Raw genomic sequence first — 19117 nt, forward strand, 5'->3', positions numbered from 1 at the left:
TTAGAATAATCATCATATATATCAATTATCATCATCTCTTCTACTTCCTTAGCTAAACGTTTCTGATAAGTGACATTGGAAATAGCTTTCTTATCGGGGATACAAAATTATACACATACGGAACAGAGCAAAGGACCACATTGAATACAGATACAGCAAGAAAACAGAACTGCTATAATTATGCAGAGACCAGTCAAAACCTTCCAACCCCAAGCAGTGATCAATGCCCAAAACCATCCAGAAAAGGACCAAGTGCCGGTTTCTGTATGGATTTCAGCTGCAATTTTATGCAACCTATTAATTGCATTGTAGACTGAAGGTGTGTGGTCAGGAATAAACACACAGCAACTACTTCCGATAATTTTACAAGCTCCACCTCGATCAGCTAACATAACATCTAACACCATACGATTCTGCAATGCAACAATTCTGGTAATCTGTAATTCTTCTGTAAGATTCCCAAGAGCAGCAGCGGTTTGGTTTGTCACAGCCTCTACCACTCGTGTTAATCTTCGAATTTTCCTACTATTTAGGGCAGCTCCAACAAAGAAAAACAATCCTAGATTGAAGTCGATATACTGCTGTAAACTGGTGTCAGTTTGATCCACATCATCAAATGGTAAAGTACGTTTATACCTATTTACAGTCACATTATTCAACAACTTTAAATCCTTATGATAGGATGCAGGTGCCAGGAATACAGGAGGTAACAAAAATGATACATAACATACTCCAGACCAACCGGCTGGCAAACGATAATAACCTTTAGTTCCACACACAAAGTACGTATTATGGGATGCTAGGAAAGTACTGTTATTCAATCCATCGATGTTTAATATGGTAATACAATCGCTAACACCGACGGGAATATAACCCACACTTTGGACACACAGGTCCGCTTGAGCTTGTGCCACTTGAATCACAAATTTATCTCTTCCCACAGTGTCTCTGGTGTTCGTAAAAACATATGGAATCGATTCATTGTCTGGTCGATACTCTTCCCATTCCCAAATTGTCCCATTCGCTTGCGGATATCCATCTTTATCCTGATGACATTCTTTATTGAGTCTGAAGAGTAATCGTCCCACTGTGGGTTTCCGAGTGGCAAAAAGCAAAGTGTACCATGCTCTACAAGAGCCATTATGAGAGAAAGGAAGAGGTATAAATGGCGTTCCTCCCTTCTTCTGATGAGCTGGCATCATACCACATATCCAACAGTTCGTAGCATTGGTGGCAACATGGGTATGATGTAACATCTGAATGAAAGTGTTATTCAAATAAGACTGACGATGCTTCAATTCTTGGTATGGAAGGGTATAGAAATAGTGCTCCGCAGGCACTGGAGTGGTCAACACAAGCAACTCTCGGGCAGGAGTCACATTCTCCACAAACCATGTGGTTATCCCAACAATAGTTACTGTGAGCATAAACCCTGTTGCACAGAGGATCTTCTTCTTCTCCATGTCAAAAATAAAAAATCAATATCTTCCTGAAACTAAAGGTTTGTCAGAACTCTTCCCCTTGGGCAGCGGTCGATTTCTTCACCAACGGGCCAAGACGGGTGTCACTACACTAATGCAGGGCTGATCCCCCCCCTTGCCTCACTGGCTCTCCGTTTCACTAACCCAAGGGCCGTTCTGACAACATGTCCCGATACTGAAGGATTCACTTTCTTGGCCTCAGATGATATCGCCTTCCTCCAGGAGTCGCGTGGTCCGGAAAGAGCTCCTCAGCGTCGTTCGATTCCACAGCACGGCCTTTCTCTGTGGTCAGAATCTCTCGTTGATCGGTCAGTACAGCGGGCTCCACCAATCCGGGCGGTACTTTGCGGCAGTGCAGGGAATGGATCCAATTCTTTCTGTTGGAGACTCGCACAGCCGTCCTTGTTGCCAGCAAGACTTGCTCAGGGCCCACCCATCTCGGCTCCAGGCTGTTCGTCCTGTCGAAGATTTTCAGCATGACATGGTCTCCGGGCCGGAGACTATGTCCTTCGCCGGTGGACCGATCAGGGAGCGCCTCCCGGACCTGTTGATGAATGGAAACCAAGTTATCCGTTAACTGTGCCAAATAATCATTCATCATTACGCAAGGTACATCATACACAGTCTTAGGTTTTGGTGGACCCCAAAAATTCATTGGACGTCCAAAGACAATCTCATATGGTGTAAGACCGATTCGAGAGTGCGGTACCGACCTAATTGACAACAATGCCAGCGGTAAGGCGTCTGGCCAAGTCAAAGACGTTGAAGCTTGAATTTTAGCGATCTTGAGCTTCAGTGTACCATTATACTTCTCGACTAGTCCTGCAGATTGAGGGTGGAATACTGCATGGAACTTCTGGGTGATGCCTAGACCCTTCAGAACATACTTTATAACGTCCGCTATAAAGTGGGGCCCGTTATCACTCCACAGAAGTCTACAAACACCATATCGAGGGAAGAACTCCTTCAACAGCATCTTAGCGGTAGTCATTGCAGTATTATCCTTCGTGGGGTATGCCTCAACCCATTTGCTAAAGGCACACACCACTACTAGAACATACTTCAAATTATTACAACGCTCCAGCTGGATGTAATCCATCTGTAACACCTCAAAGGGTGCAGTAGGCGTTACGAATCCTCCTGCTGGGGTCCGAGTCCCCTTTCCTGGGTTGTACCTCAGGCAGATCATACAGGTCTGTACCACCCTCTTTGCCGTGCTAGCAATCTCTGGATGCTCCCAGACTTGGGTAAGCAATTTTACAATTGCGGAAGCTCCAACATGTGCTAGCCCATGTGCCATCTGAACCATAGGTTGTACAAAAGCTGTGGGTAATTTCCATCGATCCATCTGCTTACTTCTCCAGCAACCCTCATCATCCAATTCTCCCTCACTGGACCATTGCTCCCGTTCTTTGTCAGAAGCGGTCCTCTGTATTTCTCGCACTTCTTCCTTCGCATCATGCCATCTTTCTACTTGTGACTTCACTACATACATGGCAGTAGCACCGGGCTGCATCGCAGTCTCCCGCGCCACTCGGTCTGCTAACGCATTCCCTTCTCCAACTTTATCGACTACTTTCCTATGGGCGCTACATTTAATGATAGCAATTTTCTTCGGATATGTCAATGCAGTTAAAAGATTATGAACTAACTCCCCATGCATTATTGGTACTCCATGCGACGTTAAGAACCCTCTTTCCTTCCAGAGCAGGCCGAAATCGTGCGCTACTCCGAAAGCATAGCGGCTATCTGTATAAACATTCACACACAATCCTGTACTGAGCTCACATGCTCGTGTTAATGCTATCAGTTCCGCTGCTTGAGCTGATTTCTGTGGTATGCGTGCTGTCTCCACTATTGTTTGCAATGTGGTAATCGCATACGCCGCTGAAGTCGTACCATCTGGTAGCTTCAGGCATGACCCATCCACCCACAGTTCTCCATCTACATCTGAAAAGGGCGTATCCTGGAGATCAATACGACCCTTTGTTTGTTCCTCGGTCATGAGGATACAATCATGTGCTTCTCGTGCCTCAGACCGAGTCTCGGGGTATGGCAACAATGTGGCAGGATTTAACGTCACGCACCTCTTCAACGTGATATGAGGAGCCAAAAGCGTCAGCTCATATCCCGTTAAACGGGCACTGGTCAAATGCTGCGTCTTTGTCTGATTAAGCAGGGCATCAACAGCATGGGGGACTAATACCAACAGCTTATGAGATAACACAATTCCCTCGCTCTGGCGTATTGACACAGCTGTCGCCGCAACCGAGCGAAAACAACCAGGCAATGCTCGGGCAACAGGATCAAGTACAGCCGAAAAATATGCACAAGGGCGCTGCTTATCGCCGTGCATCTGCACTAAAACTGATAATGCACATCCATCTTTCTCATGCACATACAATGAAAAAGGCTTGGTATAATCAGGTGTTCCTAATACTGGTGCTGAACAGAGGGCCTGTCGCAGTTTCTGAAAGGCAGTGTCACACTCATTCGTCCAGGGGAGCGGGATAGGTGTATCTTTTGTCAAAAGGACTAACAATGGCTTGGCTATATACGAAAACCCTAATATCCACTGCCTGCAAAAAGAGACAAGACCCAAAAATGTGCGCACGTCCTTCTGCGTGGACGGCGTCGGTGTATCCAGAATCACTTGAACACGGTCTGGTGTGAGTGCACGTCCCTCCTTAGACAAAAGGTGACCTAGATAAGTCACCTTTGGTCTACAAAATTGCAACTTTTTCCGAGAGACCTTGTGATTGTGGGATGCCAAAAAGGAAAGCAAAGACAACGTACTCGTTTTACACAACTCCGAGGTGTCAGCCGCCAGCAAGATGTCATCGACATATTGAATGAGGGCGACACCCTCGGGCAGAACAAAGGAGTTCAATTGTCTTTTCAAGGCTTGACTATAGATGCTAGGGCTTTCCGTATAGCCCTGGGGAATTCTACAAAATCGGTAAGACCTATTATTGAGAGTGAAACCAAAAAGGTATCGACTATCGGGATGAATGGGAATTGAAAAGAAGGCATTTTTCAAATCAATAACAGAAAACGTGGTCGCCGTAGGCGGGACCAAAGTAAGCAACGTCGTGATATCCGAAACCACTGGGTACTGAGGTATCACGATCTTGTTTACTTCTCTCAAATCAATGATAAACCGATAGACTTTGGCATCCGTATCCTTTTTCAGAATGGGTAGAATCGGGCTATTACAAACATTATAGGGAACTTCTTCCACCACTCCCACCTTAATCAAATCCTGCACAATCTGTATAAGAGCCTCTTCCCCCTCCTGCGAAATACGATACTGTGGAAGGCGTGGTAACACCGCCCCCTCCTGGACACTAATGTGAACGGGCGGAATCACCATCTGTCCCACATCAGTATCCGAAGTGGCCCACAGAGCACGGGGGAGGGCAGCTAACACAGCATCTTCTGTAGCCACACACATCCGTTCAGACAAGGGGTAATTGTCATTCAATATCACCCGCACTCCAGCAGGGGAACACCGGATCGTAGCTCTGAAGTGCTTCAGCATATCAAGGCCCATAATATTATCCGGCGTGCTCGGAGCTAACAAAAACGGACAGGGTGCAGAAAAGGAATTAACCCGAAATGCAAGGGGCTGCGAAAGAGGGCTTCGGGAGAGTGTTCCATCAAACCCTACCGATGTAACCATTAAGCCAGATGGGGGAGCCCTCGGAACCAATTGTTTAGACAGCGCACTACGAGTCGCTCCTGTGTCCACTAGAAACTGATCAGTGGAGCCCAAAACCTCAGCTGATACGTAAGGACCCCTCTGATCAACTGGCACCTCAACTGATTCTAACCCCCATCCAACACATTCCTATGCATGCTGAGAATCATGATACCCAGACCGGTCAATCCCCGACACTTGATACTGATTTTGTCGATCAAAAACATTAGACCTGGGGGGAGGAGCCAAGATGGCGACCGGAGCAGACGCTTGAGCGCCCGGCTCCGTCGGTCCGTGGCCTCGGACTACTCTCCTGATGCCCATCCTCGCCGATTCTCGAGGTGCACCGTGTGCGAAGACGCGCTGACCGCGCTGCTGCTTTCCCGGAGTCTCAACCCGCCCGGATGCCCGAGTTCTGGGTGCTTTTGTCCTCGGCACTGAAACCCTGCGCCCTTACGGCCTTTGCCGGCCCCCTGGAAGCTCCGCAGTTACCGGACCAGCTAGCGCTAATCTGAGCCCCGCGGTCCCGATCTCACCTCGCACCATGGATCGTTGCCGGATGAGCCCGGGGAGAGACGGCCGGACACCTTCTGCACCCTGTGCCTGACGGGCTGGAGCTGTGGGGTGGGCCCCGGTGCGGTGGGTCTCCTGCCCCGCTCTGAGGACCGCGCTGTGGGAGGCTGCTGCCCCCTTCGCCTATTGCCTAGCCAGCGGCGAGGGGGACCGGCGAGAAGAGAAGCGACTGTCGGCCTTTCCTGTTGCGGCGTAGACCTGAGGGGAATTGACCCCTTGCCACGACCCCCCCCCCCCTGGCCATTGCAACGTATAGCGGCAAAACATGGCGTTGAGTGCCTGCTCGCGGCTGGGGGGTGATACTCCGGTCTCGCCCGCTGCCCACTCCGCCCTCCCTCTTCCGGACACCAGCTCCACAGTGCCGTCCCGGATTGCTGCCGATGTGGGGGCCCAGCTTCCGCTGACATGCGGCTCCGTTCTGGCTGTCCTGCGGGACTTTCAACTACAGATGTGCGCTGGCCTGCAGGCGCTGAGTGAGCGGTTTGACCCCATACTGTCGGCTGCGGGTCGTGAGCGCACTGTTTGTCATCCACAGGGCGTGGGTCTCCCGGTGCTCTTGTCCTCTTGCGGGGACGCAACGGCGGTGTATGATTGTGCTACACTGGTGCCTTCATCGAGCGCTCCCGGCGCCCAGGGTCCACCGCTCTCCACCTCAACTGCGGATACTTTGTCCCCCTGGTCATGGCTGCCTGCTTCATTGTTGCCTGCCTCACCGCGTCCACGAGACTATCCTGCTGAGCGATACCTAACGGCTTCGAGGAACCGTCCGCGGTGGCCCACTGCTGCCTTTTTGTGGAACTCCTGTACCTTACTTGCCAGGTTTGGATTTTATGTGGTGCAACGAGGGACCTCAATCGATGGTCGGCGGCCATTTCGTGATCCTACTTCACCATCCTCTCACAAGCGGCCATCTTGTCTTTGTCTGCTCGGGACACGGGGCCTTCACGCAGGAGCTGGTTTAATCCCAAGCCCGCGATCGGGCCAGGGCTAGACTGACTTCTATCGCTATGGTTTATGGACGGGCTGGCCTGGGACTGGAACTGTATGTATGTTTTGCGCGCACTCGTCGCGACTTGTATCCCTTCGCTTAAACTGTGGTGCCATGGTATCTTCGCATGCCGTTTTTTGGCGTAGAGGGCTCTCAGTGTGTGGGGGCCATAACTGGCTGATGGTTCGGGGCGCTCTGGTGTCCAGTGGGCTCCTCCCCACCTTCTTTTCTGTTTTCTTCCCTTCTTTACTCTGTTCCTACTTTCTCTCTTCTCTATATTTCGGGTTCATTGGGCGACAGGCACTATGCTGGGGGGGGGGTAGGCCGTAGCCTCCGCATTGGTGTAGGGTGGGGGGGTAATACTCTGTTCTTAATTAGTTCTATGGGCCTTTCTTCTTTTATGTCTCTGTGCTCTACTTTCTTCGATTCGGGGTCCGGGTGTGGGGTGGATCGAGTGGGGGCGGCTCTGGAGGGGCGCGTACTTGCTCATGTGACTATCCTGATATATCTCTGCACCGCCTCACTGTTTGAGATTTTACTTCCATTGTTGTTCTTACTGATGTTGCTGCTCGCCCGTGTGGTGAAGCTATCTTGCGGACTCGAATCTCCTTTGCTCTTATCCTTCATTGACTTTTTTCTCTGATAACATTATCAAAAAAACTTAAAATTAACCTTCACCTCTCCTTCCCCGGGTTTCAAAGATATCTCCAGTATGTGACTCATAACCTGTTGTTAATCCTGACCGTTGACGCACGGGGGCTGTAATGTGGGTATCAGTGCTTTACTGTATCGTGGCCGGCCTGACGGTTGTAGGCCCGTATTTGTTATTTTAAGATGCACGAATAAAGGTTTTAAAAAAAAAAAAAAAAAAAAAAAAAAACATTAGACCTATCTCGTTGCTGCCCCGCAAGGTCAAAACGAGCGTGATCATTAGAATGCCCTCTAAAATTCGAGAAACCCCCTCTACCTCTGGGGCCACTCTGAGTGTGTCCCTGACCGTGCCCCTGCCGTGAAGCATGCAATGCTGGGCATTCTCTGGCCCAGTGCCCCGATTGCTTACAATACGCACATTGATTCCTATTCAGATCAGATCGGCCCGAGGGAGGACCATAAAATCCTCCCCTACCTCTATTTACACCCCGCCGGGGCGGACCATATACTTGTGCTAACATCACCTTCGTTTTTAAATCCTTCGATTTCTTTTCCTCCTGCCCCTTCGCTTCTAGCTCCTGGCGCTCATAGTACTGAGCTATAGTCAGAAGGGCTGTCGGGGTCGTAGTGGACCAAGAACTTTCACTCGCTTTGAGGCGAGCTGCAATTGCCGGTAATAAATTCGCCACATATTTGTCAGCAAAAAGGTGCCGACCCGTATCATCTGTAAGAGACTGACCACTAAAATCATGGAACGTCTCCTCAAAGCGCGTAAAGAAATCTGCAACTGATTCATCGGCTTTCTGCTTACACGAGGCTAGCATATTCCAGTCAATCTTTTTAGGGGGAATGATGGTCTTCAACTTAGTCAGAATAGCAGCGGGGAGATCTAAAATAATCTGAGGTGGTTTCTGCGCGGGCTTTCTCTCCCTATCCTCCTCCTCAAGTTCAGACCATCGAGCCTTAAAAGTGGCAACATCATCTACCTTCCGCACGGATCGCCACATATCTGGTGGTAGAATAAGCCCAAAGAACAAATCTATATCCGCTAAGGTCATAATACAGGAATTCAAGGCCCCCTCGACTTCTTCGTAAAAGGCCGCTGGATTCTTGCGGGGATCAGGCAACGCATTCTTTAATGCCATGACGTCAGCCCTATGCCAGGGAGTATAAACCCAATTATACACAAAATATCCCTTAGCATCGGCGGAGGTAATATACGAGCTAGTCCCCGCTCCTTTAGGAGGAACATACAAAGGCGCCGCCTCGCGCATTGGTTTAGCATGCACTGGATCGCTCTTATCTGATTGAGAGATGGATGAATGGCCGCCTCCAGTACGCGAATCCGACCGCCTTTCCTCCTCAAGATGTTGGCGCGCTTTCTCTTTAAGGTCTGCTGCCGCATCCCGCAACGCAAACAGTCGCCGAACTGCTTCAGGCGCCTTAGAGGGAGAGAAAACACCATTACGCAATGCTTTAGCATCCAATACCACATCGTCAGGTTCAAAGACGCTGGAATATTTCCGAAAGGCACCAATCACTTCATCAGAAAAGTGTCCCAAGAAATACAACCTTTCTCTATCCTGCCACGGTTCCCAAGAAGCCAACAGTTCATCAAGGGATAACTTGCCCTTACATGCACGATAAGAAACCTGCCGAAGCTCACCCATTCGCTCAGCCGATAACATGGACCGCGTGTCTACCTTACTCGAACCCGATCCAGAATCTTGTGGCCTCGGAGCAGACGCGCCGACATAAGGAGGCGGAGAACGATCTAATAAATAAAAATCATCGTCATGATTATTAAGGACAGGATAGAGTGGCTGACGAACAGCATATTGACCCGAGACTTGTAACCTATGTTCTTTCTCTCGTTTCTCCGTCTGTTCTCTTTCCTCCCGACGTTTTGCTTCCTGCGCTCTCACATGATCATTCTTTCGTTGCTCTTTATCAAACAGCGCTTTCTCGCGTTTCTCTCGCTCACGCACTTCCTTCACCCATAATCGCACACATTCAAACATATCTTGCCGCGCACGCCGTTTACACATACACTGTTCCACATACTCAATCTTACGTATATCAAACGACCCATACAACGGCCACCGTAACTCAGGATCCTTCCTGGTATATTTCCTCCATAGTGTGCTGTACATTATGGAGGAAAGACCATGCTTCACATACATATCCCTATTAGGAGTCCCCTCTGGGGGAGCTGGAGCAGATTCCTCGAGGTTTAACCGGTTTCCAAAACAGCAGCACCACTTACGGAGTGCGCTAAAAGCAGGCATGCTCAAAAATAATGCAGAATATGCAGTATTATCAAAAATGGCACTTAAACGTTGTGCTGGTCAAAGTTACACAGTTCCGGAGAAATATCTCCACATTACCTGCCTATATGTGTTGCAACGCATATATTCTCACAATAATCAATACAAGATATGACCGGTCATCACAAATCAAACTCAAATAGCCAACCCAGGCTTCAAAAACTCGGAGCAAGTACCGTACAACGGTTCTTACCAATCAAGAGTCCAGATTCCAACTGCCAAGCTCCGAAATTCGCCCAAACGGCTGTCACGGCAGAACCGACAGAAGGTCTCAGTCGAGGACCGGCGCCACCCAGATGGTCAGCTCGGAAGGGAAGGAAGAAAAACCTCGGGATGCCAGGACTAAAGTGCCTCTGGCAGTGATCACATCCCCGGCCAAATTCCTCACCTTCGTCGCGACCAATCCTTCGAGCATCCGAGTCGCCGATGAGCCCCACGTGGCGGGCGCCAATTGATGAGTACAGGCCCCAGCTAGGCCCGCAGGACACAAGGGTTCGCTCTCCTGCAATGGAATCTATAAGGAAGTTGGCACGGAAACTGCAAAGTACAAAGACAAGGTTTATTAACCCTTAAGGGTGGTCCTACAATCCATACAATACCCTTCAGTATTGCATAGAGTAGCACACAGAACTTGCATACACGGTCCCCTTTTATACACAACAGAGGGGCTCATAAGTGGGAGGGTACGACATGAGACGAGGAATATTACCTTTTATGGACATTTGCAATACAAGATCGATATGTGGGCGGAGCTGACATACTCCTTAAGCCCGCGAAAACATGGTCAAGCAAGGACTAACTGATAACAGATGTGGTCAAGTCTGGGCATGCGCCAGACGGACAAAGGAACTATTTATAGACTGTTACTAGGCAGATTACAAGAGCAACTAACACAAAGATAAGACTCTCCTCGTGTTGAGCACGAGGAGACATGACAGTACAAAATGGAGTCCAGACTTCAGTCAACATAACAAAAGGAACATGTATAAGGGAGGAGAATTCATGTCTTTAGTAAATGCTTAATCACATCGAAGTTGCAATTTACAACATCTGCTCCTCACGCAGTCTTTGCTGGAGTAACACTCCATGTCTGTTTGAAGTGCAGTACCTAATATTTATGCGAGAGATGGTCGGCATCTACTGTGCGCCTGAGCCTTAAAGAAGCCATTTCTGTTTTCTCCGAGCTCAGCCGTCTGCTGACTGCAGTGCCAAGCTTGTGAGAGGTGTATGGCATTCATGCTTGCAGGCCAGTTCCCAGCCTTGGGCAAGGTTCAACTGTTGAGATCTGTACGTGGCGCCACACATCAATCCTCTGTGCAGTATCCATGATTGCATATGAACTTTTTAAAAGCTTTGACATTTCCGTCCTGTTTTTCAGCTAGAGGCCATGTCCGTTAGAGAGGCGCTCGCTCAGTACCTATACTTGCGATCCATTGCTGATGCTTTGTTTGTATGAACCTTTTTTAATGGGAGTCCGAGTGTATCTGTTTTTAAAGTCTGTTCGAAGCCTTTATTATGTAGAGACAGTTGCAGCCGTCTTCTGAATCATGTAGGGACTTTCTCTGTGCTTGGAGCTCCTGGATAATTTGAGAAAAACCAGTCACTGCGTGTGGTAGAGGTTCGGCTCCTCATGCTTCCAAGCTTTTGTTCAAGTTTGTGGGACTTTATGATGACACAAAAACATGTCAACTTGTCTAACATCCACACGTTTCATTTTTCTGGTGGCTGGTCTTGAGGCTGTGATTGATTCTGAGATATTGAATTAGTCCGTGGCCAGCTTCGAATCTCTGACCGATTTGGAAAGTTATCTGGGCAGGTGCGCTTTGGTCCTGGGCACAGCTGTTGCTTGTCATAGAAGAAATGTGCCGTGTTGGGCTTTGCTTTCATCAGACACTCTGCAAACTGTTTATCGCACTCGCAGGCCATGCGGCTACACATGCCCCTTGACATGCAGTATGTCTCTGCTCCTTTGCACCTAAAGGAATAATTTTTCCACTTGACTTTGCTGTGGCACTTGAGAAAAACTCTTGAGTGGTGATAGCAGCAGTCATGGAGGAAGCAACATTGATCCACAGAATCAACAGTTGCTCCGGATCCCCCTGTCCCACAGTAACACCCATAGAGGTTAATTCCCAGCAGTGAGATCCCTAGACGATTCCGATAACACCAGAGTGTTGCTGCCATATCTAACAAGCTGCGCTTCTCCCGTGTGAGGCCGCTGCAGTGATCGGCCAACGCAGAGAGGAGGATCAAAGTTGCAAGAACCACCTCCATGTGGAAGACCTTCATGAGCTATAGTCGGTGTACCCTGCATCCACCACTTCTCCCCAACAAGGACTCTCCGCTCAGCTCTTCTGCACCATTATTGCTCTAATGCGCGCTCAGCAGTCACTGCTGTGAGGCACACCATCATGGCAGTGCTGGTTGTCTTAGGACTTCTCATTGTCGTTTTTATCTACCATGAATGGGTGAACTTTTTAGAAAGTATTTGTTGCCTTTATTCCTTCTTCATTTCTTATTTCTTTTTAAAATATAATTTTACTCTCCCTTACTTTTTGGACTTCTTGTTTGTATCGTATAGCTTGAGGACTTTTTCAGCACTTCTTTTGCCTCTGGTGCGCCTTCAACCTGTCTTGATTCTATACTGCTAGTTGCCCACTCTCTGGAAGCTTGATTTACAGTTTCTCAAATTGATCACGCTCTTTTTCCTCCTTTTCTATGCGTCACACATTTCTGCATCATTTTTATATTCAGTTGCTGTTTATTTTTTAACGTGTTTCAAGAAGCTCTGTGTAGTGGGGCTGCGGTGCCTGTATACGGTCAGCTGTCCTCGGCTCTGCAGTCACTTCCGATGAGTCTGTTTCTCTTGTTATGTTGTGAGGCTAAGGTGGATCCCTTCTCCCTTGGGTGAAATGGATGCTTCTTGCAATGTTGGTCCAGTCACTGAATCTGTGACTTATGCTTTAACTTCTTCAGAAAATGTTGTATCGACCTGATTCCTGTGCAGCACGAGCCAAGTTGTATCTAAGTCATGTTCTTCGCATCACTGCCACCATTGAGAATTCTCCCAGGGTATTGGAGCGTCCGGATACTCTCTTGTCTTCAGTATCTTTGTTGTGGAAGAACTTTTCTCATGTCTTCTTGTTTCTCAGTCAAATCAATGAAAATAGCCAGTGGGTTAGTCTCCAGAGTCTTACGTGTCAGCCTTGTTTTGTTGATTGTAGTAATAGCAGTCTTTCTCTTCTGATCTGAACTGCTCAGCTGCCAGCAGTGAAATGCACATCCCGAAGCAGGATTGACTAATCAAGAGTTAACTGGAGCGGGGGCTGGCGGGAGCCTTTTGCTCTGAGCCAGGTCTGAGCAGCTGGAAATAACATCTCTAGTGGTGAAAGCTTTTGCAACCTGTAATTACTTCCCTCAGAATAGCAGAGACTTGGTGGGGAGGTGAGGTGAGGCTAGCACAGAGCTCATGGCTGCATTTTCAGCACGGCGATGTCACCAGGACAGTTCTTATACAATCTTGTATTCTTGTGCCCAACCACTGTGTATATTTTCACGTTACACAAGACATTGCAAATATAGTCGTAGGTATGTCAGGGCCCTTCTTCAAAAAAAGTAATGATACTTGGGGAAGTTTACACTTCTACATGCCTATGGGAACTTTGACAATGTGTTCTTTCCCCTCCAGAACTATGTTGTCCAAACATCATTTTAATAGCCGGCTTTATTACCACAACTTCAAAGACCCCATCCAGTTAGCATTTATGGTATAGTTTAAGTATTTTCAGCCAGTTGCTTCTGGTGACCATAAATTTAGTGAGTTCTTATATTAAACGTGCAGTATTCATTTTAAATTCCCTTGTCGTGTTAAGATGCATGTAACTTGGGGTAGTGATTTGTGTATGTTGTGACAATAGCTGTATTTTTCTTACCTTACAAAAAAGAATGAGCTTGTCTGTAAATCCTCAAATCTGGAAAGGTGTTCCAAATTGTGTAGACAAAAACACAGAGCACTGTCTTTCTGCTGTGAAGATGTAAAAGCAGGATATTTTAACTGGGTTTGCAGGGTCCTCTTGTACACAAATGGGTTTATTGGGCACGAATGTGACCATGGAATGTTGGTCCAATGAACAAAACCGAATGGTTCCAAGTTTCATTATCAGTGTGCAAGTTCTAGTTTGCAAGGCAGTCATGAATTGTGCTCCTGGCTTTCAGTTTTACTTCATTACTATACTGCACTTAGGAATCTGTGACCCACTCATCCACTGCCTTGAAGATCAATTAGAAGAACATTTTACAATAGGTCTCGATTAGACTTATTGGGCTATAAACTTTGGGTCATCGTTGTGTCCCTTCTTATATATTGGTACGATACCATTTAACCAGGAATCTGGGCAGTTGCTTGCCATTACAATCGCTTCAAAAACTCTTGAGTATTTCAGTCCACATATGCAAGAAAAACCTCTGCGGGAATCCTATTCGGTCCTGGTGCTTTTCTTCAAGGGAGCTCCTATATTACTTTTGAGATCGTTTTGGAGAGATTGACACTTGTTGGGTGTAAGAAAGTGGCTCTGTAAATACTGTTTCCTTATAGGTACAGGGTGGACAGAGTCCACAGTCCCCAGAGGTTTGGCAGAGGCTGAAGTTAGATATAACCTTACTCTCTAAAGTGGTAGCTTGGTCGAGCAGTAAGGCAGTATCAGAGGACAGTGTAAAGCATTTGTTGCACACACTCAGTCAGCAAATGGTCTCACACACTCTAGAACTAAACTCTAGGCCAATGGTTTTTGTATAAAAATATGTAGTTTTATTTTAGAACCAACAATAGGTATCAAAATCTACTTTCTCAGATTGAGATGCTTTAGATGAATACTTTTCAATAGGCAATAGACTTTTGTATATAATAGTTACAGCGGTTGCAATAGGCAACACAATTTCAAAAACAATAATACATTGAGCTCAATGGGAATTTCAAGCTAATTGCAATTAGTTACTTTAAGGATTACTTTTCTAACCACAGGACTGGATCCTGGATTCAGTCCCGGGACATTTCCTGTAAACAATTGAGTAAAAGCGTTTTGGTTACAGTGGTGATTTTCAAGCAATATTTTGGTATTTTAAAAGTTGACACTTCGAAAACCGTTTCTCATAGAATCACCAATGTTATCCTATGGGAGTAAATTCACTTAGGAGGGTAGTGGGATTATTGTTACTTTTTCTAGTTCAGTGTTGGATCCTGGATCCAGCACTGGTGCATCTCCTGTAAACAGTTGAAAGTTGACAAAATCGACACTTGGAAACTTTTTCAGCAAAAACCTGGCACTGTTATCCTATGGAAGGAAATTCAAATTATAGGTAAAGTATGTTCTCGTTACTTATGTAATCCAGTGCTGGGCTCCTAGGCTCAGTACTGTGTGGTAAATATTTCATTACCTGTACTATTTTTTATGCGGTAAAGTCTAGTAAGAATAACTCAGTAAAAATAAGAGGCAGAATCCGTGGTATTAGAGGTTCTGAAAGGCTTTATTCCTCTACAAAGGAATTATGATTCGAACCATAGGCTTCAAATTCCATCACCACGAGGGTTCAGGAAGGGAAGGCAATACATTATTGACAAGTAAAGATATTTATATGAAAAGTATTACATTAAGACAGATGCAGGAGGCGTAACAGCTGATAATACAGATAATAATACACATACGTAATGAAAAAAGGCGTACATATAGGCGTAACTAGAAACGTCATTAAACATGTCACAAGTGGGTGGATCCATAAGAGAATCCTGCAATGTCAGCAGAAATATTTGGCAGAGATGCGCGCGCAGCCGCATGACGTATGATTGACGTGCAACTAGAGGGTGAAGGGGACTTGACATTTAGCTCTACATGTGGAGACAGAAGTCTGGGGGGTCATGTCAACCTAATCCCAAATCATATCTAATATCTTATGTTTAAAGAACTGTATTATCCAAAAGGAAAGGTCTCTAGGATGGAATCTATTCTATACTGACTGTTAGTGCGTGTGCAAGCGTCTAAGTGTCTACATGAGATGCGAGGGGGCAGGAATCTTCCATGGTAACAGGGGCTATGAATTACTTGCATGAGGACAGTGAGGCCTGGCCCTTTGCTCGGTAGCTGGAAGAATGTTTACCTAAACTACTAGACAGGAATGCATCGGATGAGGAGCGGAGAAGATAATCTTGAAGGTGAAATACAGTTTTTGGCAGGCAATAGGCCGGATCAGGCACCGTTAGCCGCGCAGGGAGTAGGGCAAAGTTCATGGATACAGATGCGGGCTCGGACTGGAGCTTTCAGAGGCAGAAGGCAGGAAAAGGCTTGATGGCAGAATTCAGGGCCTACTCGCCTGAACTGTAAAACGTGGAAAGTGAACCACATAAAGTCGGTGGCCTTTCATACTTAGGAATGGAATATCTGACCCATTCATGGCGGATCTGAAAGAGGACATGTTGACGGTGGACGCACATGTATTTGCGTCTTCATAACTGGAACTGGAGGGAACATACATGTACTTGTAGCATGCACATGGAGCCGTTGGGGTCTAAGATAGGGGACATAACTGATCATAAAATTCATATTTCCTCATTCCCTCCTTGTCCCCTACGGACCCTCAGGAGATATCGATCTTCATCAATCCATCAATCTGTTCATATAGCATCATTTGTTCTTCTTTCTTCTTCCGGGATCTTGAACGAAAACTTGAAGGCGGGATACACGATGTGGCACACAGACCACAAATCGCTGGCCCACATTGTAGACATAAGCAGCAACTGAATAGTATGAGAAAGCCAATACCTAGGAAGGATAGGATCCTCCATCCCCAGGCTGACAACACGCTCCAGAACCAACCGGACCAAGTCCAGGTGCCTGGACTCTGGTGTATCTGGCTTATAATCTTATGAAGGCGAGTTATGGCTTTATATACTGACGGCGAGTTTTCTGGTATGAAAACACAGCAACTTGATCAGATGACCCTACAAGCTCCGCCCCCATCGGCCAGGATGACGTCAAGGACAAGACGATTTTGAAGCACAACAATCCGCATCGCAGACTGCTCCTCTGTTAAGTTGCCTAGGGCGGAAGTAGTCTCATTCACTACTGCTTCAAGGGTTCTAGTTAATCTACGTATCAGCTTACTATTAGTGACCGTACCTATATAGGGAAAGAAACCTTTATTGAAATCTGTGTATTGCTCCCATGCCGTTTCAGTGTAATCGACAATCGGGAGATCTCTCTGCTGTCTATTGTGTACTAAATGAGTATTTCTGTGATAATCAGGAGGGGCTAGGAAAACAGGTGGCAGAAGGAATGCTATGTAACAGGTACCATCCCAATCTAGAGGTAAACGTATATATGCAGTCTGGCCACATATGAAGTAGGAATGACGGGAAGCTCTAAATGTAGACTTGCCTTGATCACTGAATTTTATTACAGTGGTGCATTTACTATGGCCCATGTGTATGGAACCATTCTTTCTTACACATAATTCTCCTTTAACTGGAAATACTGACATAGCGGGCAAGATTGGTGTAGCTTCGGATTCAACATTCAGAATCATGAGGTTAAGTGTAAAATTACCTAATCCATATACTTCATTTTCTAGATCAGTTCCTGTTCTTTTGGGAAGTCCCTCCTTGTTAGGGTAGCAGACTTTAAGCAAAACTAGGTTCAGGTTTCCCCATACCCAGTTGTCTTGATAAACTACGGAATTTGAATCTAGGGAATTAATCAAACTAAACCATGCTCCACAGGAGCCATTGTGTGTGAACGGATACGGAAAGAGAGGCAGAACTCCCTTATAGTTCTGATAGGGAGGGAGTCGGCCACATATCCAACAATTTGTAGCATTGCTGGTCTGATGGGAATGATGTAACATACTAATAAAAGTGTTGTTGCGCAGCGCAAATCTATAAGACAACTCATGCGGAGGTAATTCGCTAAAAGAATGTTCAGCAGTAACATTGTAAGCACGCTTAGAAATAGGGTAATACATATGTAGCAATACACTAGAAATGATGATCAGAAGACTTAGAAAAAACAAAATTAATAATGTCACTATGCAATGACTATGAAACGATTTACAGTACGCATGTTTTTTAAGCTGTATCTGTCTATTTCTCTCTCTATTTCGATCTAGAGGATACATGTCAGAGACAAATTCAACCGATTCACCTTGGAGAGGACTTAAACAATCAAATTGTCTGACTTGCTAGACCTTAGTTTCAGTTTATAGAGTTCGTTCTTTGTCTGTTCAACCAAGGGGAGCTTTGAGTCTGTCTGTGAGGGAATGCAGGGCTGAGCGTTCACATCGGACGGTAGTCCATAAAATTTCTTGATATGACTCGAGTGCAACCACCCTTTACGTCCCTCAATCTTCACGGCTGTCCTTGTTGTCAGCAAGACGAGTTTGGGCGACTTCCACCTGGGCTCCAGCTGGGTCTTCCGGTCGAAATTCCTCACAAGAACCAGATCACCTGGAACCACGTCATGGGGCTTTACCTCAGTGTTATCGGGAAAAGCTGCAGCTACCTGTGAACGACAAGATTGTAGTGCAGACATCAAGGAAGCCAGGTAATCTGTCAGCATATTACAGTCAACATCAGTGATTTTACGAGGTATAGGCGTCCCCCACATATTTGGTGGTCTACCGAAGATCACCTCATACGGGGATAGCCCTGTTCGAGAGTGTGCTACCATTCTCATGTAAAAGAGCGCAACTGGTAAGGCTACTATCCAATCGACACCTTTTTCTCTACATATTTTGGACAATCTAATTTTCAGGGTTCGATTATGACGTTCCACGAGACCTGCTGCCTCGGGATGTCGGACACAGTGGAATTTCCATTGGTAACCTAACAGAAGTGAAACGTGTTTCATTAGTTCGGATGAGAATGGTTGGCCGTTATCTGAGTACACGACACGAGGCAAACCGTACCGTGGGAAAAATTCTCGAACTAGCTGTTTGGCAGTAGTCGGGGCAGTGTAATCTGAAACCGGGTAGGCTTCTGTCCAACGGGAAAGAGCACAGACAACTACGAGAACATATTTGAATCCTCGACATCGTTCCATCTGGATATAATCCATCTGGAGGACTTCAAAAGGGTGATCGGGAGGTTGAAATCCACCCTGTTCTACGGGAATGCTTTTACCTGGATTAAACTGACAACATATCATACAGGTACGTACTTTCTGTTTGGCTGCTGCTCGCAAGTGTTTGTTGAACCAAATGTGTTGAATGCTGTCTAGCATAGCTTTTTCTCCTAGGTGCGCTGGACTATGTATTGTGTTAATGATGACTTGAACCATGGAGTCGGGAAGAAACCATATAGATCTTCCCTTCGTCATCCATCCTTGATCCGTTTGGATCCCTCCTAATTCAG

The 19117-nt window shown here is 46.5% G+C and overlaps 2 protein-coding genes across 7 annotated transcripts in view; one reads left to right on the plus strand and one right to left on the minus strand.

Annotated features, from left to right (window-relative positions):
• The window catches only part of LOC146859588 (mitochondrial carrier homolog 2-like), a 379079-nt gene that overhangs the window by 82938 nt on the left and 277024 nt on the right, over positions 1-19117 (plus strand). The gene's annotated exons all lie outside the window — the stretch shown is intronic.
• Positions 11431-12174, minus strand: LOC146859589 (phospholipase A2 crotoxin basic subunit CBb-like). The gene has a single exon (XM_085646268.1). The coding sequence runs from the start codon at positions 12007-12009 to the stop codon at positions 11431-11433; it is 579 nt and encodes a 192-aa protein (XP_085502394.1). The 5' UTR covers positions 12010-12174.

The sequence above is a fragment of the Triturus cristatus genome, chromosome 3_1 (genome assembly GCF_964204655.1).
Source record: "Triturus cristatus chromosome 3_1, aTriCri1.1, whole genome shotgun sequence".
Lineage (NCBI taxonomy): Eukaryota > Metazoa > Chordata > Amphibia > Caudata > Salamandridae > Triturus > Triturus cristatus.

Bases quoted from the DNA above. Each gene is read 5' to 3' on its own strand.
- LOC146859589 (XM_085646268.1), bottom strand. From the start codon at position 12,009: ATGAAGGTCTTCCACATGGAGGTGGTTCTTGCAACTTTGATCCTCCTC.